Source organism: Balearica regulorum, chromosome 7 (assembly GCF_011004875.1).
Source record: "Balearica regulorum gibbericeps isolate bBalReg1 chromosome 7, bBalReg1.pri, whole genome shotgun sequence".
NCBI classification, from domain to species: Eukaryota; Metazoa; Chordata; class Aves; order Gruiformes; family Gruidae; genus Balearica; species Balearica regulorum.
The window spans coordinates 5091645-5115372 of NC_046190.1; the positions used below are offsets into that span (position 1 = coordinate 5091645).

At 39.5% G+C, this 23728-nt stretch overlaps 2 protein-coding genes and 1 long non-coding RNA gene across 6 annotated transcripts; 1 reads left to right on the forward strand and 2 right to left on the reverse strand.

Annotated features, from left to right (window-relative positions):
- Positions 1-758: 758 nt before the first annotated feature.
- Positions 759-3717, reverse strand: PSTK (phosphoseryl-tRNA kinase). Of its 2 annotated transcripts, none has more exons than XM_075757696.1 (6): positions 3436-3717; positions 2830-3155; positions 2249-2447; positions 1719-1794; positions 1137-1230; positions 759-955 (listed from the first exon to the last, which is right to left on the reverse strand). In XM_075757696.1, the coding sequence occupies exons 1-6, from the start codon at positions 3711-3713 to the stop codon at positions 762-764; spliced, it is 1167 nt and encodes a 388-aa protein (XP_075613811.1). In that variant the 5' UTR covers positions 3714-3717; the 3' UTR covers positions 759-761. The 2 variants fall into 2 exon arrangements, with proteins under 2 accessions (XP_075613811.1, XP_075613810.1); XM_075757695.1 differs by having other exon boundaries at positions 2830-3121; positions 3432-3717.
- LOC142602542 (uncharacterized) lies at positions 3660-23728 on the forward strand. Of its 2 annotated transcripts, none has more exons than XR_012836282.1 (4): positions 3660-3952; positions 8599-8788; positions 14618-14799; positions 23579-23728. It is a non-coding gene; the product is annotated as an uncharacterized LOC142602542 (long non-coding RNA). The 2 variants fall into 2 exon arrangements; XR_012836281.1 differs by lacking the exon at positions 23579-23728 and adding an exon at positions 21400-23359.
- LOC104630934 (disintegrin and metalloproteinase domain-containing protein 9) lies at positions 4826-22778 on the reverse strand. 2 transcript variants are annotated; one of them, XM_075757691.1, is made up of 22 exons: positions 22628-22778; positions 19311-19408; positions 18064-18140; positions 17349-17427; positions 16322-16398; positions 14808-15027; positions 14241-14306; positions 14087-14158; positions 13350-13522; positions 12800-12884; positions 11662-11783; positions 10936-11107; positions 9921-10010; positions 9188-9383; positions 8957-9062; positions 8583-8757; positions 8102-8182; positions 7404-7509; positions 6367-6499; positions 5906-5969; positions 5368-5420; positions 4826-5022 (listed from the first exon to the last, which is right to left on the reverse strand). In XM_075757691.1, exons 1-22 carry the CDS (start codon positions 22695-22697, stop codon positions 4944-4946), a joined length of 2394 nt encoding a protein of 797 aa, XP_075613806.1. In that variant the 5' UTR covers positions 22698-22778; the 3' UTR covers positions 4826-4943. The 2 variants fall into 2 exon arrangements, with proteins under 2 accessions (XP_075613806.1, XP_075613804.1); XM_075757689.1 differs by lacking the exon at positions 22628-22778 and adding an exon at positions 20923-21145.

Genomic DNA, 23728 nt, shown 5'->3' on the forward strand with positions numbered 1-23728 from the left:
AGGTCTTACCAGGGTAAGGTGGTTGTTACCGCATACGGAACTTCTGTGTACGTTTTTACCAACTCTGAAGCAGCACCAAACTTTATCCTACATGAGTGCATATGTGCTTGCAACTCTCCACACCCTTACTTTATCTGCATCTCATGTTTCTTGTTCTTTGCAAAGCTTCTGTTTGAGTCAAGCAGAGAAACCAAGAGCCTGACCTAAAAAAGGGACTTGGGGAAACTAAAGCAGGATTTGGGTGGAACTCCGGTGCTGACATCTCTACTTTAGGCACTGTGATTTATCATCAACCCACCTCATGCTCGAAATGCTGAACTCCCATCTCGCTACTTACACCTTCCCAGGCATGTATTCTCTGGAAGCACTCCGCTACACCTGTGACAGAGCAGAGCAGGTCACCACCCACAGTCCTCTCCAGAACCTCAGCTAGAGGCGGCTCCAGAAGAGCTGATCCAGCTTGGAGTCAGTCCCGCTGTAGGCAAGGAACAGAAGTGGAGGACTTCCAGGTGTTCCTCCTAGACTAATGTTTTCTGTGATTGTGAGATGTAACATCTAAGGATGGTTTGTTGTTGGCTTGATCTTCAAAGTCAAGTGCAGTCCAGTAGACCGTATTTCTGTCCCACAGTAACGGGACAGGAGGTGGAGATGGCACAAGCCTCCAGAGAAGGAAGATTCATCTCTTGGATGTTTTCAGTGGTGCTACTGAAACAGTATTGCATTTTAAATGCCTGGACTCTTAAAAAACATTCTCTATGTGATTATTTTAAAATATATTTATTAACTACATTAGTTGCCTCATGTTGGAATGAAGAAATTATACTTGTAGCAGGGTCAAAATACTGATTTTGTTTTTTCAAATTATTTCCTTGCCGCAGGTCTTCCAAAAATTCAGCTTTGAGCTTGTTGAGTTCTTCAGCCAGGCTCTTCATCTCACTTGGGCACACATTTTTATCTAAAAGAAAATTAAAGCTGAACTTTCAACTTCATGTTTTAGAGACAAAATTTACAGACTTTGGCTCACGTTCTACAAATAACTTTGACCAGATTTCTGAAGGAGATTGCCTTAGTCACACCTGCAGGGCTGGGATTCCTTAACAATTTCATCGGCTTAGTTTAGATTGTGCTGTGCATACCTTTTGCATCCTTCATTGTCTGAGAGATGATGCGTCTGCATGTCTGATCAGCCTGATGGACAGCACTAGCTGCACAGGTTGCTCGATCCGCTTCCTATCCAGGGTGACCAACAGAAAGGAAGAACACATGCAAACGCATTAAATTTGATTTAGGCTGTCATCAGCTTTTGAAGTACTCTTTGAAAACCAGTAACAAGTGAGCAGCAAGTCAGTGACTGGGGCAGCACGCATCTGCCCCTTTGAATTTGGAGGCAGGTCAGTCTGCCTTGCTGCCAGAGACAGATGTGACGTGAGGAACTGAACGTTATTTTCCTCAGTGCGATGCGACAGCTCCTAAAGGCGTTCTTTTTACTACTCTGGAACATAAAGTGGTATTTTTAAAGGTCATTCAGTGGTTTAACTTAAGAGGCTAGAAGTACCCATTTCAAACAGGATTAACTTTCTGTGTGTGCTTTTGCAATCAAGAAATACCTAAGTATTTCTCAGTTTCTGTCATCACTGTGTTCTGAATCCAAATCAGGAGTAACTGACTCATTCACCATCGGCTGAAAGAGCCATGACTGTGAAGACAAGCGGTGCTACCTTTTGCTCAGTGTTTTCCTCGTTTTGCTTCACTGGGTTTTCCAAAGCAGTGGTCAGCAAACTGATTATCTGCTCACTAAGAAAACAAACAAAATGGTAAACCACATCATTAATCAAACATTTTCACTGAAGATTTTTCTTTTGTTTTATAATGACACCTCATCACTGAAAAAATTTGCAAGTTTTCAGTTAAATTTATGAGGCAGGCAATGGAATAATCTTTATACACCAAGTAAGATGAAAAACAATTACAACTAAAACTACAGTCAATTATTTCCAGTCTTAATGTTTCAGACAATTTGCATACATTTTTAACAACAGTTTAGAAATGCAGTTAGTCTTGAGGTTAACTCTGCCAAGAATGATGGCTGTGAGTTCCCAAAAACTGGCACGTATTGCATACAATTAACGTGGTTCCAAAAAATCACCATACAGAATATTTTTTACGCACTGTTTAGATACAGTAAAACCTGCCTGTTTCTGAAAAGAGAACTTATTGAAAAGCCCAGTGTCAACACAGGGTAGCATACTTATCCTCTGAAGTACAATCAAAACTTTTCAGAATGAGGCTGTTCTGTTCCCAAGCATTTTTCTTGAGATCTGGCATTTCTATTTTTCTTGCCATTAACGATATTGTCTGGTCAGGTAAAGGATGACTTCTTTGACGATTTCTCTGCAAGCAGCATTCAAGTGGACACTCTAAAAATATCTGGCAGAAGCTCAAGGAATCTAAAAGAACAAAATAGACAATTTTACCTTTAAACTGTTCATGTAAAAATTTCTAAGAAAAATGTGGAAGGAACTTCTGTGCACAAGGAACTTCTATGCTAGTTCTAAGCCTGAAAAGAATACAAACCTAAAAATAATACAAACAATTTTACCTTCAAGGCTGCTCAAGTAGTAATTTCTGTGATCAACGTACATAAGAAAGGCTTTGAGTGACCTTTCTAATAATAGAGTAATAAAGTTGATGCTTACTATACTGCAGGAATCTAGCAATTAAGAATAACAAAATGGCCTGCAAGAGTACTTAAAAGGCAGGCAGTTAAAGAAAACTGAATTTCCTACAAAGCTGAAAGTGCTCTTATGCATAGGAACAAAGAGTAATTACATTTGCGAGCCAGCTGGTACACCTCGTATCTCATGCTCTGATAATAAAAATTGTCATCCAAGATCAGGTAGAGCGGCCTAGACGTGGCTGCGTGCGTCCGGTATCGGCCAGCTCCGGCCTGACTGTCCGCCGAAGAGAGCAGCCCCTGCCCCTGGCAGCAGGCCAGGAAGCGCTCCCAGGCCGGCTGGGTGGCGGCGGCGGGGGCTGGCAGCGGGTCCCCGGTGAGCAGCGCCCGCAGGAAGCGCTCCAGGCACCGCAGCAACTCGCGCCGGCTCTGCTTCCAGCGGGCCGGCTGGGGAAGAAGGCAGCGCAGGGGTGAAGGCCCGCGTACCCGCGCCGCCCCGCCCCAGCTCCCCCACCGCCGCCACCGCCGCCGCCGAGCTCCCCGCGGATCCCGCACCGCCGCCCGGCCCTCGGCCCTCCGCCCTCCCCAGGCCCCGCCGCGGGGGCACCGGCAGCGGCACCGGGAGGCCCCGCATGAGGGACGCGCCGCGCTGCCGCGCAACGGCCGCCGCGCGAGCCGTGACGCTGCTGAGCGAGGCGCCTCGGCTGGCCAATGAGAGCAGAGAGCGCGCAGCGGGCAGGAGGAGAGCCGCACTGACCAATGACGGCTCCGCCCCCGGCTCGCGCGGGCCGAAGGCCTCAGGCGGGATGAGTTCGTCGTAGGTGAGGAGGGCGCAGGCCCAGCCCGGGCGGTGCGGCAAGCGGCGGCGCAGGGCTCGGGCCAGGGTGGACTTTCCGGCCGCCGGCAGCCCGCATAGCACGCACAGTCCTACCCGGGTGCGCCCGGCGCCGCCCCGCTCCTCCTCTGCCGCCGCCAGCGCCGCCAGAAGCCCGGCCGCCGCTCCCTGGGGCCGCCAGCTGTAGGCCGCTGCTGTGCGCATGCGCCGGGCCGGCCCCGCGGGAGCCCCCTGGCGGGCGGGACGCGGAGCTTTCACGGCGCCGGCGGCTCTGGAGAGCGGTGTGGCGGCGTGCCCGAAACAACGGCTTTCACCCAATTTTAGCTTGATAATAAATTGAATAATGGATTTTATTGCACCCAGAAGCGTCAGACGGCCGAGTGATCCCGGCTGTGCCCAGGGATGGGTTGTTTTTGATGGCCATAAAATCAAGATACTGCTAAGTATGCTGACATTCATAATTAATGTTAAATTATATTGTAATATGCTTGTTAATAAGGTCAAATGAGGAATATTTAATTGATAATAACAATTTAAGATTCAAGGAATTAAGAAAGACAACACTTCTTTGGAAGACACTCCTTGCCAAAGCAGGTTTTTTGCCTGCGACAGATTGTGGGTCCTTTTGTCCAGCTCTTCTGTGAAATGACCATCTAAGGGATGAGAAGTATTTTCGTGGCGAGGCAATTCCGTAATTTATTCCCTCTTTTTTTGATGTCCTATTCCCAAAGTTGGCGTGCGAACACAGCCAGTGTGTGATCTACTCTCTGATGTACAGGTTCCCCAGTATCCACAGCTTTGTTCTTGCCAGTGAGTCTGTTTTTGCTTGTCAGCAAAGGGGTTCTTTCCATTTCTACAGGTTTTCTTTCCATTGCTGGTGTCCCTCTATGTGGTTACTTTTATAAACTCCCCAAACTGGACACTAGCGCAGCTAGTAGGAAATGAGAGATGGGATCCGGATCCCAGCTTTGATAGGGCTTTGCTGCAGACAAGGAACGCGGGTCTGGGAGGTAGACAGACTGCAGACTTCCCAGGAGGTCCATCTACGTTCTCATTTTCACAGCAGCATATGATGAGAGGTGAATAAATTATGTCTGTAAATAACAATTCACTTCTCTTTGGCCTGCAAGTAAGGCTGCACTTCACAAGAGTCCTGTTCTCTGATCTAACCAAAGAGTTGAACTTCAGGCTTCCAATGTAAAAAACCCAAGAGGTGAGGTAGAAGAGGCACAAATACAGCCAGCAGCAGTTAGCAAATTAATGGGACATTACAAAATCTCTGTTCAGTGTCTCTTAGCATCAAGTTTTTTCCAGAGGTACGTGTGCTTTCAGAAGGTGTTTTGGCTGCACAGTGAGAGGACTGGAGGATTGCAATGTTTAATTTTTTCAGATCAGTTACTTGTCAGCGTTGGTTGAGGGTTCCCCAGAAACTTTTCAGACAGCTGGTCTAGGCGGGACTGTGGGTCGCTGAGGTCCTGAATGAACTGCGGGAAACTGGGTTTGTGCTGGCTGCCTGAAGTGTGGAAAACATTTGGTGAAGTATTTCATGACTTGAGACAACTGGTATTTCTAAACTAGTTTTTATCAAACAGTTGCTAGCATTTACACATATATTTAACTCTCTCTGCTCCTCCCTCTCCCTCTCCCTTTCCCTAGTAGCATTTACATGCCCCATTAGGCTGTTTTCTAGCAGTAAAACAGCATTTCTCCTTCAAGCATGTAATCTATTTTATCTCATATTATGCTGAATGAAAAATCCTCCTAGGCAGGACACAAGACATTAGGAACTTCACTTACAATGATACAGCAATGTAAACATAGCAAACGTGAAGTAAAGAAGGTTTTAAATACTACAAACCTTGGGCCAGGGAGATGCGATATAGTAAAAGAATCAGGACTTGACGTGGCAGGCTGGAAAAGTTATCACAGAATATCAAGGTAACAAAACACCCAGATTTCAAAGTGTGGCTAATTATTCAATATTAAGCTAGTGGCATTTTAGAACTAATTTTCATTTCCTGTGACATTCTTCATATTCTCTTGCAACATTTTGTTTTGATAGTTAAGTTTGTTTTATCAGAACTAGATCTACAGCCTGGCTAAGCAGCTTCTCTGGTATTTGGCCACAGAATTCAGAGTTCAATCTTTGGCAGCTCTGCTAAGTAGCAGCCTGTTCCATCCCATACTACTCACAGCCTGTGTTGACAGGGCAGCCAGTAAAACTCAAACTTACCCAGAGAGAACTCCTGTCTAACACATTATAAATTATTTTAAATACTTGGAAATTCAGACGGTTTCAAAAAAGCCCCAATGTTATCAGTAACTACATTAGAGAAAAGGCACTGTATAATTTTGATTACTCAACATGAAATAACGCAAGTATGCATCTATCTTACCTGATTATTTCTTGTGTTGTCACTTGGTCTGTTATTTTGCTTTGATTGCTGCACATTGTTATCCCTGAAATAAAACCCACGTCATCAGGCAAATCCCCATTTGGTTTAATTACCATCAGATCTGGATTCTGTTCCTGACTCCACCCCTTTCTGGCATTGGCAAATAATTTCAATGTGCTCTGCTCCTCCGTCCATGCAACATAATTATCAATATCAGTTAGGGAAGTGCAATGTATTTTGGGAAAAAAATGCTTGAGAACTGACAACTGGAGTATCTGGATTAAACCACCTAATAGCAGGGTACCGGCTATTAAACTACCTACTACTACTAATAGCAGGGAAGTCTTTTCTTTTAGGAGGTATGGAATTCTTTGTATAGATAAATAGTCTATCTGGCTTGCTAAATTAACCTGCAGCATGCTCTCAGGTGTTGTAATAAGCATTTCTAGTAAGTAAAATACCTGTGTTGTCTTCTACTTTTCCTGCAAAGCTTTCTTTTTATTGCATCATTCTTAATTACTGCTAATACAGTAACAATTACTGCTGGCAACGCAACGAAGAAAAAAATAAGCAGACCATCCCGAAGTGATGTATCTAGAAAAAAAGAATTGAAAATTATGTAAGATAGTAATCTTGTTTAACCTCATATTAAAGCATTTTTTCTGCTAAAAACACCTTTGTGTTGTAAAAAATACAATCTTCACATTATTATCGATTAAAACTAGTAACTCCACTGAAATTTATAGACTGCTATGATCAGAAAAGTAGGATTTGGCCTTACATTATCACAAGTTCTTTCTGCCTTACCCACCCCATGTTGTATGATATACAAACTTTTTCCTTTTCCCTGTAATTTTTCAAAAATTCCAAAGCAGACAAATTCATTTTGTATTTGCTTACCCACAGTTGATCTGCACGTCTTATCTTCCTAAGCTATTAATAAATACAAAGCATGTGCGTGGTCTCTCAGTGTGAAGGCCAGTGAAGTCTACTCTATGTTCCCTTTGCAGAATTCCGTGGCTCTTACATGAGTCAACTGCTGCTTGCTGCATGCACCTCCTCAACCCCTCTCATTTCTGTGAGACCCTTTCCGTATATAAAGGCTGCTGGTTTCATTCTCAAGCTATAGTCTTACTCTATCACATCCGTTCTATCAGAACTCTGTTTTAAATACCTAAGTAGATACTAAATATCTAACTATTTTAAAATGTAACAGTAGCTTATGTATTACTTTTAATTTCAGTAATTTAATGTATTGCTTTTTATCTCAGGCAAAATAGAGGTTAAATTCTCCCTTGGACCAACTTCCCTGATGTCTGCAAACCTACACATCAGATAATAATGTTTGTTCTTCAAGTCAGTCCATGATAAAGTGGCCCATGCAGCAGGAAAAAAACAGCTGAAAGGAGACTGTCCCCCCGCCCCTTTAGTTGAAAAGAGACTGCCCCTATTTTATCGGGCACTGGGGGCAGGATGGAGGCCGGTTTCAGTATCTCACCTGTGTGAGCTGGACCACTGTCAACGCTGCCACCGTAGCCTGACTGGTTACAGAACGGAGGTGCCCATCCGGAATTGCAGTGGCAGTTGCCGTTGTTGTTACACACCTACAGTCAATACAACAGGGAGCAGTCAAACGAACAATGCCCTTCGTGAAGCGTCCGTTTTTCAACCTCCAGTATATATTTGGAGTTAAACATTAAGAATTGCGTGTGGAAACAAGAAGTATTGCATAGTATTGCTTGGGAATAAGCAATCCCCCTCTGTAACCCCAAAACACTGAGTGATACTGATACCAGAAGTTAATCCCCTGTAGAAGTTAACCTTTGTTTTGTGATTCGCCTGCAATAGATAACACTCCAAAGAACTCAGTTTTACAACCTTTGGACTCCGTTTTGATTTTTCAGAGAGATATACATAAATCAGGAATGAGTAGACTGTCCTCCTCAAAGGAATGTTTTCCTTTTACAATTCAACAGCTCAGTAATATTAGAAAATTCCCTAGGGAAATTCAGAAGAAATGTCCTTCAGTATTTGTGCTAAGAGGTTTACAACATGAATTACAGATAAAAAGGTGGACTTCACTTTTAATACCAGTCAGAAAAAACAAAACCATCTGGCTGGTTATTGCTTTTACGCAGGGATTTTGCACCTATCTCTGTCTTCTAGAAACAAGGCATGAAAACACCATCTACTTACCCCATTATCATTACACTTCTGCTTCGCATCACAGCTGTAGCCCAGATGACTTGCATTAACACATTCAAAACCTACACAGGCCTGGAAAAAGTCATTAGTGTGTTTCAAACACAAAACTTCAAAAAAATCCCATTCTTTTATAAATATATTGTATAAATGTATATATTTACAAGTTTACAGCTTTTACTTAATTGCCATGAAAAAGGGCTGATAAAACATTCAGTACTTCACAATTTTATAGCTGTATTTGTCTCAGATTTTCCTAAGTCTGTGGATGCATTTTGATGGAGTAATTTGAATAACTGACAATGTAGTTCACTGATTTGTAGCATCCCAGTTTTTGGAGAGCTAATTCATTGTTTGTATGCGTTTATCTCAAAAAGCAGATTTTTTTATTATATTATGGCATACAAATAAAAGAGTTATGTCATGCTTTTGAAAATTACAAACTTCACTGTAATGCTGCTGTGATTCATCTTACTTTATTTTCTCCACAGGCTGTTCCGTCATGAACTTGAGCAGGATCAGGGACATCTGATCCTAAGTCAAAGTCAGAAGACCAGCATAAAACCCCAGATGCGTTATTGACCACACTCCAAGCAGGAAGATTTTGAAGACTAACAGATGTGCACTGGAGCTTGCCGCACAGACTATGCCTGTATTGAACGAATGACACTCAGAGACAAGGTGAACAGAAAAACAACCGGTATCAGTGCAAATACACCATCCAGTCAAACTTTTTAGCTTGCATTTCAAGGAAATATTCTTTTAAATCTCATGCTGTAAGAGCATGTAACAGAATATGTTTTTTACATTGAAGATTTTAGGGATAGCTTTTATTTGCTGGTGACTTACTGAACAGGACATTTCTTGTACACTCCACCTTTCATTCCACAGTTTCCAAACCTATCTCCTTTAATATTCGCTTTTTCAAAGCACACATCAGGTGCTTTTCGTGCCCCTGTACAAAACATAGTGAATCTTAGTAAGCCACTACCCTGTCTTAAAAATATGAGAAAGAAAAAGAAAAACCAGAAATGTCTATTAGGAGACTACAAGTCTTTTTACATTAACCTATAAACATACCTTTTCCATATATAGCTTCACACTGTGAATCAAAACTCTGGCATACTCCATAGTAGCAATATGCCTTCATGTTGTCACATGGGTAACCATTCATGATATAAACGTCATCTGGACAGTAGGCATTGCTTCCATTGCAGTATTCAGGTAGATCACAGAAATCCATTTTCGATCTGCACTCTGCTCCTGCCACCTTAAACTAGAACCAGAGAGGAATGCCACCTTACTTTCAGTTTGCAACAGCGGAAGTTCCAACATGAAGCAATGACAACTGAGAACCTTTTGTGATTTTAAGAAAGACAAAATAGTTTTTCAGATCAATACCTAACGAATATCCAAAACTTCCCTCAGCTTCATATGCTTTAGCTATGAAGTTTATGAGCTGAGCCTGCAGAGGACTAGGGTAGATTGTATGAACGCATACATAAGTACAAATTAAAAGGAGCCAACTATGAGAGACTTTGGAGAAGCTTGGTGTTGCTTAATGGAGATCACTATACTTCTGAGTCCCTGGTTGCTCCTGCCTCCTATGAGGGATGACACAGAGATGACATTCCATTTCTGAGCTACTGGCCAAGAATTGTAGACACAAATTCTCTGCTTACGTGCTCTCTTCTCTACTGGTGAATGTAGTCTGATAACGTGAAAATATGTCAACAGTACTATGGTAACTCTTTTTAAACATCAAAAAATACTAGTAATTAGTATCAATGTAGCTTAATAAAGCATAACCCACCTTGCAATTTTTGCAGCATAGTCCTTGGGCGCATTGAGATCCAGGTGTGAGTTTGCAGGTTGCAGCATCGCAACAAGGATTAGTACATTCCTGAAGAACAGCCACGGACAAGGGGACACAGTGTTTTACCTTGCTACATAGCTAGGAAAGTACATCATCAAACCAAGTGCACGAACAAACAAAACTTTAAATACACTCTCTCTTGTATGTTCTGAGATGGACAGCCTTCTGCTCTAACAGAAACCAGCATACAGTTTGGCTGTGTTTTTTACTACAAGTCATCAGAAAAACATCTGTTTTGATGTGTGATGGCACAGGAGTATAGCACAGATTTACCCTTTAAATGGACACTAAAAGAAGCAAAACACTTTGGTGTTTAGTTAACACTTCTTACCACCCCTTCCCCTACCTTATTTTTCCGCTACATTAGCAGTTTGATGTCGAGAAGTGTTGGTATCTTCTCATGACTTAGAAGGCCAATACAATGGAACCAGGGTTTGCTGACAGCCTTTCCATTTATTGGTGTCTTTTTCAAGACACTTTTATTTTCTAAAGAATGAGTCAATACATCCCATTCTTTGAGGGGCATTTTGACAATGCAGATATCATCAACAAAAGTAATTTTGTTGTGGGCTAAGCATAAGAGTTACAATTAGTAAACCGGTAAGTACTCTATAGATGAGTAATCTCTTTTATGTAACAGAAATATCCATGTTGCTAAAATTAGCACCAAAACCAGTGGCATTTCCACATACTCTGCACTGAAATGCACTTCTCTTTTAAGCTTTAGCTCAAAGTTCAGTGAAGTCCAGTAGCCCTTAACTGAGTTCATACCAAAATCAAAGTATGATTTTAGGCTTTTTCTAAAGTTTATCTTCATATTGCTTGCAAAAATGTACCTTTGCAAGGCAAGCTCCTCAGATATTAATGCAAATCAGGTATACCAAAGGCCAGTATTATACAACTAATATACTATAATATAACAAAAAGTATCCAGTTGAATTTCATTCATTACCTGCGGTTTGCCACAGTCACATTCTTCATTGTTATCGACCACGTTATTACCACAGACAGGTTCTTTGTAAACATTACTTGTTTTGGGAGGATTTCTAAGGCAGTTTCCTCCTCCATTTAGAATAAGGTTCTCAAAATCATCAGCACTGCAGGTGCTGAAATTCCTGGATCCACTGGAAAGCACAGTATTTTTAAAAAATTATATATGTTTTCTCACAGGAAAAAATACAGCTCAAGCTCTTAAAATACTGTCAATCCATAATAAATTCCATGTTTCATAAAGTTAGGAGATGACAAGACACTTAATTTATTTTGCATTAGAGCACAATACTAGAAGTTAAAAATACTGTGTATAACATATATGCAAGTACTTTCAGAAGGCAGAGACCATCAGATTATCCATTCTGGTGTCCTCTATAAAACAGGCCTTAGAAATTCCTTGTCTGTACTGAGTCTAAAAATGCTTGATTAAAAATTACTTTCCATAAAGACATTCACCTTAACTTGTAGTCCCTAAGAACTCAGGAATGCATCTTCTTACAGTAGTTTTGTCCAACGTTCAATTACCCTGAGTTACTAATACAAATATGGATAGATAAAATAATATGATCTTTTCTCTTAAGGGGAAGCCAAAGAACAAATGAACTGAAAGAAACATAGGCCAAGAGATAACTGCATCACTGCAGATAAATAACAAGTATTAAAATAAAATAACTGGAAATCTTACTTATCTGTGCTGTGCATAATATAGGATGCAGGACACCTTTTATCGTCGTGTTTCATTCCGAGATTATGCCCCAATTCATGTGCAACTACTGTAGCATGACGTAACATATTGTTATGATTCAACTAATAAAGAGAATCAGTGTTAAAAAATTATGAAACTAAAGAAAATACTGTGTTTCTAACCACTGATTTATTCAAGCCACAAAGCTCTCGGAGGCTATGAAGACAGAATGCTAAATTGCATTGCAAAGCAAAAGCAACAAGAGCAGTCAATTTGTCACTGGGTGGTTTTTTTCCAGTAGGGCCAGATTCTGCCACTCTTTTATTCCTTCCATTGGGATCATATTCTGAATAATAACACAGTTAATCAGTCATGGCACTGATTTCAATGGAGTCTTCAATGACAGAAAGACAAAGACAGTTGAAGAACAGAATCTGCCTCTAAGATTGTCCATGATGTTGTGGCATCCCTATTGTAAAGACAGGAACCTCTGGAGATACTGGTGCTGTCCCAAGGGTGAAGGAGAAAAAGCTAGTTTCTGGCTAATTTTGCCAAATTTAAAAATCTTGCCTGTTTACAGCTGCATTGTGGAGAATTCCAGACACTTGAGAATAGAGTGCACTATGTTCACTGTCTATCCATGTAAGGAGTCAAAAAAATCCACATTATTTTGTAGCTGCATTCCATCCCAAAACCACTCTGGTTATGAACCTTAACGGTACAAGAATGGGCTTTTCTTATACAACCTTCAGCTAGCTGAATTACAAACAAGGTGATAAAAAAATTATTCAAAAATCAGCCAAATGGACTGGAATGTGACAAAGAGAGAAATTGGAAAAAACTTTTTTTTTTTTAAAATACAAGTGTAAAAATATGCACAAGTCTTTAAATCTTTACTCTGAGACCTGAGTGACTTGACCAAATAGGTCAGCAAAGTGCATATTATTTGTTAGGATGTTCTGGAAGGTACCTCTGTAGAAACAATGGCTGGTAATAGCAGTATCTATGACTCTGGGTTGTGTAAATGCGCAGGGGAAAGCCTGTTCAGGTACTTCCTGGTCTCACTAGCAGCACATCTATGATAGTTTAGCAACTCCTGCGCTAGGTTCTTCTGTTAACCACAACATTATGTACTTACAGTGCTGATTGACCCTCCCTGGACTTGGGAGCAGACAGTACCCACAAAAGCCATTCCAATAGATCCACCGTAAGAGCTTCTCCCTCTGCAACAAAAGCAGTTTGTAGGTGGTGTTGAAAGAAGGGCTGAAAGTTCATGATTTCTACTAAAAAACACTGATGAGTCTGAAACAAATACTGCAAGTGAAGATTTGGTCTTCTTGAAGTCAAGAAGAAATTTATCATCATATCAGGGTTTCACTGTAATAAATAATGAACATCAGAATAACAGAGCTTGAAAATAATGACGAATCACCTAAATCTGCTGTGTCAGGAAGGGACCTCTGGAGGTCATCTGGTCCAACCCCCCCTGCTGAAGCACAGCCACCTGGAGTTGACTACCTATAAAGTATTCATTACAGTTTCTTGACATTTTTCCAGGTTAAAACAGTTTGGATGCTGAGTGAAGTTTACTCTAGTTATATTTTCATTCATACACAAACAAAATGCAAAATCATATACATTAACAACACTGGCAGCATGATTAGTTTTTCCACTGAACAAACACTTACATGATGAGATGGCTAACATCATTCCGTGATCGTGTAAGAAGATATTTCTGTCTCCAAGAAACAAATCTACTCAGTACATCTCCGGCTGAACCGTCCATTACAGATATGTGGTTTGTATCTGACCAGATTTCTAATCCAACCAAAACAATCTGGATGTTTAATGCTCTATACATCTGAAAATAATATAATGATAATTAATGTCCATCAGTCTGTTTCAACTGAATTATGAAAGATTACATCACTACTACAGAGTAAACATTAAACGGAACATAGTGACTGAGATATAACTTTATTTTCTTTCAATAATTAACAGTTTGACGTGAGGAAAGACTATATGACTGGAGACTATCTATCTTCTTCCTGAAGGTACCTAAACATATCTTTCAGTTGGGGAAGTTGGAAACACCATTTACTTAGCTAATTTTCTTGAGGAGAAATTGGGGAATTGTTCACAGTACTGACAGTTTGCTCAATAAAAAAGAACTACATACGCTGGAGCATTCAAAGTCTGGGAGCACAGAGAAGTGGTTTAACAACATCTTGCATCTCTCCCTCTGTCTACACCTCTACAAGACTTCTGTGTAGATTCATGAGGTACCTTAAATGTGTTACAAATTGCTGTGTAACTTCCAAATACAGTTTCAGAAAATAATTGTTCAGATTTACTGCATTACCTGTTCTTTTGAAAACTATGATGAAGTAGAAACTACTGAATCTCAGCAACTTATCTGACCTACCCCATCAACATAATTAATCAGCTCAACTGTTTCCTTTTGCACTGCAGCAGGATCAGAGTTCTTCAGCAAAAACTGTAAAATATCATATGAGAATATCAGAGAAAAAAATTTAATGGTTTGATAAAATGTTTGTAGCATTGGATGAAATCATTACCCTGTTGTTATCCACAACCACAAATAATTCCACATAGCTTTTCTGTGGCAGGACAGCTCGCTTCTTCTGCAAATTAGAAAGCACAATAAGTTAATGTAATGAGGGTTTTTTACTTATGTTTTCATGATTTTCATTTCATGGATTTATAAAGCAATAATGTATTTTTAATGTGGCCTCAAAAGCCAATTTGCCTTAGATTTCCACATAAATATCTGTATGTCAGTAATTCACATCTGCTCAGTGAGATGCCTGGGCTGAATGGCAGCTTCATGCCTTTCATGTCATACCCATGCCTGTCTTGGGCAGAGCTCTGCTTTTCTGCTAAAGGATTGCTTCAAGCTATGTTAAATTCCCATTCTGCTCTTCTTCTGTTTCAGGATTTCCTTAGCAGTACTCCCACCAGTTTTGGGGTCCATGAAAATGAAGGCAACAAGTGGCCTGCCAGGCCAAAGCCACCTGCAGTGATACCATGCCAAAGCAAGAGTTCTGGAGACCCTTGGCTGCTGGAACACACTAAGGAGATGGCTTGGACTGGAGCTCTCAAGAGAGAAACAGAAAGGTATTTACCCTCAAAAGCTTTTCCCTGGTAGAGGTACTGTTCGATAAAAATGTGTATTTCACAGACTGCTTCACAAACATCTTCTCATGATGAGATGTGCCATTCAGCACACCACATCTGAAGGGGGTATCCTGCATATCTTCCAACTGGTAAAACACGTGTTCAAATGTGCTGGATGTGTTGAGCGGTTCCATTCCATACCATTTGCCACTAATGTAGAGGATTCCTCTAATAATCATAAAAGAATGAAAAATTATTCCACAATTTTTCCCTTGTGGTTATGACTAGGTGAGTGAATGACAGCTGGATGTTTAAAAACTAGAACTGTTCATACCACTATGTTGAAATAAATTATTATCTTAAATTATCTTAATATAGGGGGTAAACTCAAATGCCCAACAGGATCTCAAAAGACAAAACAGAACATCTTTGAAATACTTGATAGTACACAAGTGTGGGCTCCTTGAATCAGTTAGCAGGAAAGCCAAATTGTTACTAAATGAGTCTGGAATGTGGGTACAGAGCTGATGCAGATGGTCTCTTTTAGTCCTTATCTTTAGTCTCACTCCTAGCCCCATGCAGCTAAAGTAATCCAGCATTTTAGAAAAAGATATCTTCTAAGACAGAAAGAGAGGCTAAAAGCAATCACCAGGGTGTTTATAAAGGCAACAGTAGTATCAACTGCTGAGTGCAGCTAAGTATAAAGATCTTGCATCTGTCCATGGCTCAGAAACACCTGGTACATGCCCATTTGCTGTACCACAATCTTTCAGAAGCTATTATCTTGTTCTCCAGAATCTCCAAACTACATTTAGAACAAGAATTCTCTAGTTAATATCTTGCGAAGGAAGTTCCTCAAAAATGTGTGCACAAGGTAGCCAGAGGATTTGAGTCTGCATAAGTTTGCAGAACAGTCGAAATATCTGTTCTGCTTAGTGAACATGCTGTCTCATCTTGCCAACTCACATGGACTGATTCTGCAGGGAGAACACCACCATCTTTTATGCATTAATCTGGCCCCTTTATGTTTCTTAGAAAAATGTAATTTTCTTGTGTTGAAACACAAAAAAATGTTTCAAATTTGGTCAAAACTTTTTCCACAGAATTGTTTTTTCTTTTGAAACATGCCCATCCACAAAACAGAATTGTGTGCAGGAGTGTGTGAAGTTCAGCAAAAACTTAATCAGAGAGCATTTCTTCTACAAATGTACCTCTGGTCAAGATATGCTCATCAAGTAATAGAGGCCTCAGTTCATGCCCATGTTCTGCCTATATTTAGATGATGCTCTCATGTTATCTTGTTTCAGTGAAGGAATTTTGGAAAAGGAATAAAAAGTGGTAGTTATGGAAAGTATAAAACCTGTAAAGAGTTTCAGTTTCATCAAAAGGTGAAATATAAAAAAAAAAGCAAGATAGGATAGTGTTTTCTCTCCAGTTGTATGATGAATAGCAGCTGATTTTTACTGTTTTACTTTGGTACTGCACAATTAATTATCCCGAAGTAAAAAGCAAGAGGTAATACCTAAGGCCATCGCATGTGCTAAGAGCAAGCATTGAGTCAGCAATTCCTTCAGCTGTGCCATGATAATAACAGTCTGTCTGAAATGCAACAAAACCACACAATTAATGGCAAAATAAAGTTATTGCCTTCAAATGCAAACTTGTTTTGTAACCAACCTTATTATTTGCATGACATTATGGTTGGCTTTTGCAAATTTACAGAGTTCCCTGTTCTAAAAGTAAACGCGGCCTCCTTGGGAGTAAAATATTGCTTGACATGAGTAAGCACAATAGCATCTGGTCCCTTGGTTCTAGAAAACAACCAGATTCTTAGTTTAACCCATCACCATCTTTTAGCAAAATCTTTTTATCGGCATTGCTCATCCTGTTCTTAAAGAGACTCCTCTCAAAGGTGGAAGCATAAAGCACCCAATCAATTCTCACTGAGCTCATGTGCAGTTGAAAGTTGAAATTTAATGCAAAAGCATTTGTAGGGCTTGTTTGATTCAGGACCTCAAAGCTATCGAGCTTTGATGCTGCCATTGTACCTTTAATTGCATACTATGCAAAGGTGACCTTATGAAGTAGCTTAAATTCAGTCTTGGCATAATCTCCTGGCATCTCCTTTCACACCTTGGAGACCAGTGATGCTGTATCACCACAAACAGCCCAATCCCTCATAAGACATAGAACCTTACATTTTGTATCAGTGGCACCTGTTAAACAGAAATGCTACAATTGCAAAAATTCACAAAAGCCTCTTTCCAAGCAAATGTATTTCTCTTCTGTAGATACTTGATGTGCATCACTTGCAGTTTCCTCTCCACTGCCAAAAATGTAATCAGTTTTCACTGTCCTATTATAGAGATACGAAGACACTTGGAATTAATGGTTGTGCATTCACTTTTGCTTTGAAAATAGATACATACACATCCTTGTTGTCATCCTCAGTTCTACCAAATTGTTAGTATGGCTTCAATTCATAAAGCTTGGCTTGTCTGGTTTGAAGAAACTCTTACACAAAAGGGGAATTTTATTATGTACAATACCTTGGGTTTTGATTGTGTTGCCTCCAGTTTCCCGTTTTCCCCATATATATATAGCATAAAGTCTTCGCTAACAAGCTTTCTGGAAACAAAAATAAACTACTGCTCTTTTTAACAGTCTAGAAAGCAAGAAATAAGTCAAGAATCTTACTAAGTACTACATTGTTAGTAGCACACTCATGCTCAATTATTACTAAAATCCACGGACATGAAACAAAATACCTCAAAAATGAGCTGCATTATTTGGAAAATAAGTTATTTCAAAATATTTTAACTTAAATACCCATAGAGTAGGATCTGAACAGACTATGTTGCATCAGGGCATGGACTATTACAGGCTCAGGAATGAGGAACAACAGTCATAGACAAATTTCTTCAAGTACAACACTGCTAACAACCCTCCCCTGCTTGCTAATAAAGAACTAATTTCAAACTGAATTCTAATTTTCCATAAGGTTTTTCTGAAATCCACTATCTTGTGATAATAAAAAAATAATAAAATTAAATTTCTGTACAACTAGAAAAAATATTATTCCCTTTTATTTGCAAGCTAGTACCATAACAGAGACCGTATTTAACAGAGTCATTTTGTAATTACTACAATCTGCCATTTAAATGGTTTCTTCTGAATTTTTTCTGTCTGTATTTTTATACTCTGCATACTGTATGCAACTAAATCCCAAGATGGAATGATTTCTTAGAACACCCTATCACATACTTATTTTTCTTCAGTTTTAGGAGGTATGTTCCATTTCTGGTTTTAATTGAGTAAGAAAGATTGTCATCTGAATGCTCCTGAAAACAGAACAAAAGATATCACTTAATTAGGTGATTTTCTACTTGGCTGTGTCAGTTCCATGTTTTCTTTGACAAGAGAAGTCCAACTACTATGTATGTCTTAAGTATTTACCAGATTTACAAAGTACACATTCCTAACCCTCATGTCTTTCAAAGTCTCAGCAGCACACTCTACATTCTTTCCTATGGAAAGTTTAAATTCTACTAAGCTATAAATTTTCATGTAGAAGACAGAATGAAAAAGTACAGAAACTGCACAAGAAATGAAATATGTCTGCCATTAGAGATTTGTCAAGGGGAATGTAAAATATGTAGTCTACAGAAAAAAGAAAATGTAAAACTTGTGCTATTAAAAGAACAAAAAACCCGAGTGTTAGTACAGCTAAACCCAGACTACCACGCTGTGGTTCTATAGGCTCAGGAACAGATGGTACTCAGACACAAGGGGAGAGGAGGTGATGCAGCTTGGATGAAGATGGCCAGACTTGGTTCCCCACAAAGGGCACAGCCCACATTTGCACTCTTTGCCCAACTACCACATCATGTTTCGTGACACTCCTTATGTAAATCATTGGGAGCCGGATGAACAACTCACGGATTCTTTCTTCCTTAATCGGTTTGCACAAAGATGATTAATGCTGTTTCATTAACAGTTACTTCATTAATGGAACTTGATATCTGGAACAAAGTTAAGTTACCTCAGAACTGAAGAATTAAGGCCCAGGTCTTTCTCTTTTAACTGATCCATTGAACCTGTGTGACTCTGTGGGACCATTTGTACAAACTGAGCATCAGCCCTTGAAATCCTCTGGTTATCCAAAGACCGGGTACGATGAGCAAAAGAACATAGCATGGATGTTTGTTCGAGTTCAACATCTAATCTGACTTGGAGGAAATGGAAATATTCTTCATGCTCCTTCCTACTTCTGTCTTACAAGGCTGTTAACAGGACTAGAAGTTTAAAGGTGCCAACTTAGAGTGAAATCGCAGACCTTTGTGGCAACAAATTTACTCAAAACTAGTTGAAAACACTAAGAATCTGACAAGATAGTGCAGGGTACATTTCTTCGCAAAAATAATCTATATTTACCATACATTGTATGTGTAATATAGGACAGTATTGTGAAAAACAGCAACATCAGAAGAAAAAAAATCAGAATAACAAACCTCATGAAAAAATGGGTGATGTTTCTCTCTGCCTGTCAGACTTCGAGGAATAATTATTTCTAAGGTAGAAAGTCTGGATGTCTGTTCAGAAGATACACCTAGAAATAAAGTTTGAAATTTCTAAAGAATTGGAAAGGATAAGTAAGACATTATGTTGCCATCTGCACAGTGTGATTGCTGAAAGACCATTCTGATCTGGCCATAAATGGAGAATTTCACCAGTACGGGTCCTGACTGCCCGTGCTCAGTTTGGACTATTCTATCTCTGACAGAGTTCTTGGATTATGCTGGGAAAGTCGCAGAAATCAACATTTTCATTCATGGCCAAGTTACTCTTCATTTCTGAGTGTTTAAACGAAATATATGTAGCCTCGTTCTCTGCAGAAATGCTGGTTTTGACTCTATTCAAAGTTAATGACCATACCACCCCAAACACAACTGATGTAAAGCACTAAACCCCACAAATTTGAGGAAAAGTTTTCTTAAATAGAGTGTCCAAAACTGGCCGGCAATCTTGGCTTTCACTCTTGGTCTTAGTTACTTACATTATAAGCTGGGATAACAGCTCATTGATTTTTTCTCATTCTTTCATATAGACAATATCGAACCAAATTAATTATTGTTTAAAAAATAAATCCCTCAACCAATATGACACTAACATAATAGAAGATCCCAAGAACAAGAAAAATAAAATAAAATAAATCCCTTCCTGTATTCAATGCTTACTTTGACAGTTGTCATGGTTTAACCTGACTGGCAGCTAAAACAACTACACAGTGTTGGCTCACTCCCCCCCACCCCAACAGGATGGGGGAGGGAATCAAAAAGGAAAAAAAAAAAAAAAGTAGAACTTGTGGGTTGACATAAAGACAGTTTAATAGGACAGAAAAGGAAGACAACAACAATGTAATAATAACAATAATAAATAATAATAATAATACACTAGTTCTCGAGCCAAACTGCCTCCCAGCCCACCCCCAGTTATATATGGAGCATGATGTCATATGGTATGGAACAGCCCTTTGGCCAGTTGGGTCAGCTGTCCTGGCTGTGTCCCCTCCCAGCTCCTTGTGCAACCCCAGCCTCCTGGCTGGCAGGGTGGCATGAGAAGCTGAAAAGTTCTTGACTGCCTGGCAACAACTAAAAGATCAGTGTGTTATCAACATTATTCTCATCCTAAATCCAAAACACAGCACTATACCAGCTGCTAGAAAGAAAATTAACTCTATCTCAGCTGAAACCAGGACAATAGTGATGAAGAAATAGTTTAGGAATGGTCAAACTGATTTAAAAAAAAGTAACTTAACATTAAAGCTGGGGTCTTCTGGAGCACACAGAGAAAAACTATCAAATGAATTAAACACAATGTTAATTCTCACATACTCTGTATTATTAACTTTGTAACTTTGTCTATAATTTTTGAAACATTATTTCTTCCATGACTTACACTTTTAACTTAATGTGCCACAGAAAATCCATGCAGTTATCTTCTCTGTCCACCCTTCTGTCCCCTCACAGTAATTTTTGAAGTACCTGGCCCGTTAAAATCAACTGTGCCAGACATGCTGACATCTCACATAGAATTAAGTTCCTTCAAGCTGTGTGAAATCACCTCATCGGTGCCTGGAAGACTCTGCTGATCTGTAAATCTATAGCAGGGCTCTCTAGGAGTGGCTGATAGATGTGTAGTACAATTATTTTGAATGGTGGATCCAACTTTGCCAGGATGTTTCAGGACTTGCTAGACAGAGAACTGGAGAATGTTGTTTCTCCAGAAGAATAAATTCAGTCCCTAAATACACTGGGGAATGCTTTTTACTGGTTACAGAGCCATTTGCTGTGGTATCGCCGCCTAGCTACTGTTAGGTCCTGTGCTTGCTTGTATTTCTACTTCCTTCTGTCCTTTCCTTGATTAAATCAGCTCCCCCTTCAGCCCTCTCCTCCCACGTAAATCCCTTTAATTGTATTCATTTCCCCTTTGCCCTGAATAAGGAATACTTCTGGTTGTGCTCTGGATATAATTCTGCCACCCGCTGTGCACATAACCTTGGCTCACCCATTGCCTAACGCTGCCTTTTGTTTGTTCCAGCAACAGCCAAACCTCCATAAAAAGTTTGTAGCTCTTTACTTGATATCAGAATTATCTCCAGAACATCATGCTAATGCAGGAAGCTAAAGATAAGAAGTCTGCTGAGTATCTGGTTTCAGGTAAATGGTTTTATAAATACAAAAACAATCTCCAGTGATTTTTTTTAAAATTGGCTGAACTTGAATTCATCTTCTTTTGTCTTGTCTGCTCATCAGTCTGGTTTGAGTATTCATGTTGGTTAACAGAGACACAAACATTGCTTTTAAACAGGTTATGGAATCAACAATAACATGGGTTTTAATAACAAAAGCGTTAGTTTTTCTTTTATAAGGAAACAAAGAGATTTCTTCTCATTCATAGTAGCACAAAGTCACCCTCAGCCTCCTACGTTTCTGTGAAAGGAATTCATAATTGCAAAGAAGCCACAGAATCCCCCATTCAAAGCAATGAGGAGGATTCTTCAGTGTAATGATGATCTCTGCCTATTAGATAACATCAGGATTTTTAAAAGCTAGGTGCAGGTAGCATATGTTTAACATTAAAGACTGCCATTGCAATCAAAATGTGGAAGTCTGCAAAGAATATCAGCACTCAATATTTACTTCTGACTTTGTTCTTAATCTCCAATAATTTTTTAATCACAAAATCCATTCTGTTTCATGAGTTAAGTGTATGTTGAACTAACAGTGGAAATGCAGCTCTAATAATTTATTTTTTGACACCCAAAAGCAGGAAAACGTCTAATGCATGTCATAAAAATATCACTTTCTAAGAAATATTTCAGGTGTTACATCTAAATCTAAAATGCGAAGCCAAATCATAAATGGAAATGAGGTAATGAGAAAATAAACCAAAACTGTAGGAATTTCCCTCAGATAACTGAAGAAGAAATCTTTTTCTATAGTCTTTACTATTGATGAGAAGAATGACAGTAACTACAGTTGTCACAACCAGTGTCCTGTACGGAAGATGATGTATTTACATACCTACTACATCCAGGAAGAAAAAAACACAAAGAGCTCAACTATAAAAAGCTTCAACCTGTAATATTTTCCAGATGCCTTTTTCTTGAACAAGATTTTCTCAATTAGCAGGTCAGCTAATAGTCTAATACCTGGGGAGAGCCATGACTCGATTTGAAAGGTGTGCATCATTACGATCCGGGACCAGAGAGTACAAGAAGACTTGGAGAAACTTTCTGAATATGTAACAAAAACTGAAAGCTTACCTTTTATCCAAAAAGGTTTTCCAGTTAAAGTGAGTCCAAAAGTGAACAAAAGTAGGCTGTATTTTAACATGACTAGAATTCCCAGAGAAACTACTACAGTATCCGAGCAGACGCTGTGTACCTGGCTCTTAGCTGCTCTACACAGAACTAGAAGAACGAGAACCGTCTGCTCCGAAGGTAAACAACAGAAAAAGCTCTCTGATACTTCACCTCTGCTAAGGAAACGGGAAGTAAAATTTAATCCATTAGGCTTGCAAAAAAACTGGTTAGACAGCTTACTGCAAATAAAAAGCAGCACATTCTTAAATGCTGATTGGAGAAAGAGCACCAACCCATGCCAGGATCAAACTAATTTATTCTAAAGGATTTTGATATCACGGTGAGATCATATGAGATTAGAAACATAAAATATTGTTACCAATGGTTACAATGTTTACAATGTTTATACTGGCTATTGTCAGCTCAGTAAAAATCTCTAGTATAAAACAATCAACTCTTTGAAATTGCAGCTTGTTGTTTTCCATTTTTTCATCTTTACTTAAAAAAAAATCAAAAAACCAATGCATATGAACACATGGAAATCCCCCAAATAGGGATTTTATCCAGTCCCTTCTATGTTAAAGATAATTCTTCTCACCAGAAGTCTGTAATCTTGTGCAGCTCATCACTCTTTCAGGATCAGAATAATCTTCAGGGGCATCATGCAACCGCATTGCCACCAAAAGCAGAAAATAAACGCTTCCAAAACTGGATAAATTTGCAATGCGTTTGAGAAGTATGAAGCACATTTTAATTCACTCATTAATTAAAACAGAGCAAATCCATTTTTCCATTAATAGTAAATCACATAAAACAATGGCTTAAGTAAAAAAAAAAGCGGAGAGAGGCCGACTGCATTTGTAATATTAGCTTGTACAAAGCCTGTTCAAGCACATCTTCCTATTTTCACAGACCTCATTAGCGTTCCTGAGCCAAGCACCAAGTGTAAGAACTTGATATCCACGTTCCCTGGGTTTACTTCTGTACCGCTGTGTCAGGAGCAGCTCTCCGCGACTCCAGAAGCGCGGATCCTACTGAAAATTAAATGAATCCAATCTTTTA

Coding starts and splice junctions, on each gene's coding strand:
- LOC104630934 (XM_075757691.1), bottom strand. CDS start 22,697: ATGTTAAAATACAGCCTACTTTTGTTCACTTTTGGACTCACTTTAACT. Junction 12,885..13,349: donor GATGTTAGCCATCTCATCAT/GTAAGTGTTTGT, acceptor CTTTTGTTGCAG/AGGGAGAAGCTCTTACGGTG. Junction 5,970..6,366: donor AAAAGTAGAAGACAACACAG/GTATTTTACTTA, acceptor GTTTTATTTCAG/GGATAACAATGTGCAGCAAT.
- PSTK (XM_075757696.1), bottom strand. CDS start 3,713: ATGCGCACAGCAGCGGCCTACAGCTGGCGGCCCCAGGGAGCGGCGGCC. Junction 1,795..2,248: donor GATTGTACTTCAGAGGATAA/GTATGCTACCCT, acceptor TTGTTTTCTTAG/TGAGCAGATAATCAGTTTGC. Junction 956..1,136: donor GACAATGAAGGATGCAAAAG/GTATGCACAGCA, acceptor ATTTTCTTTTAG/ATAAAAATGTGTGCCCAAGT.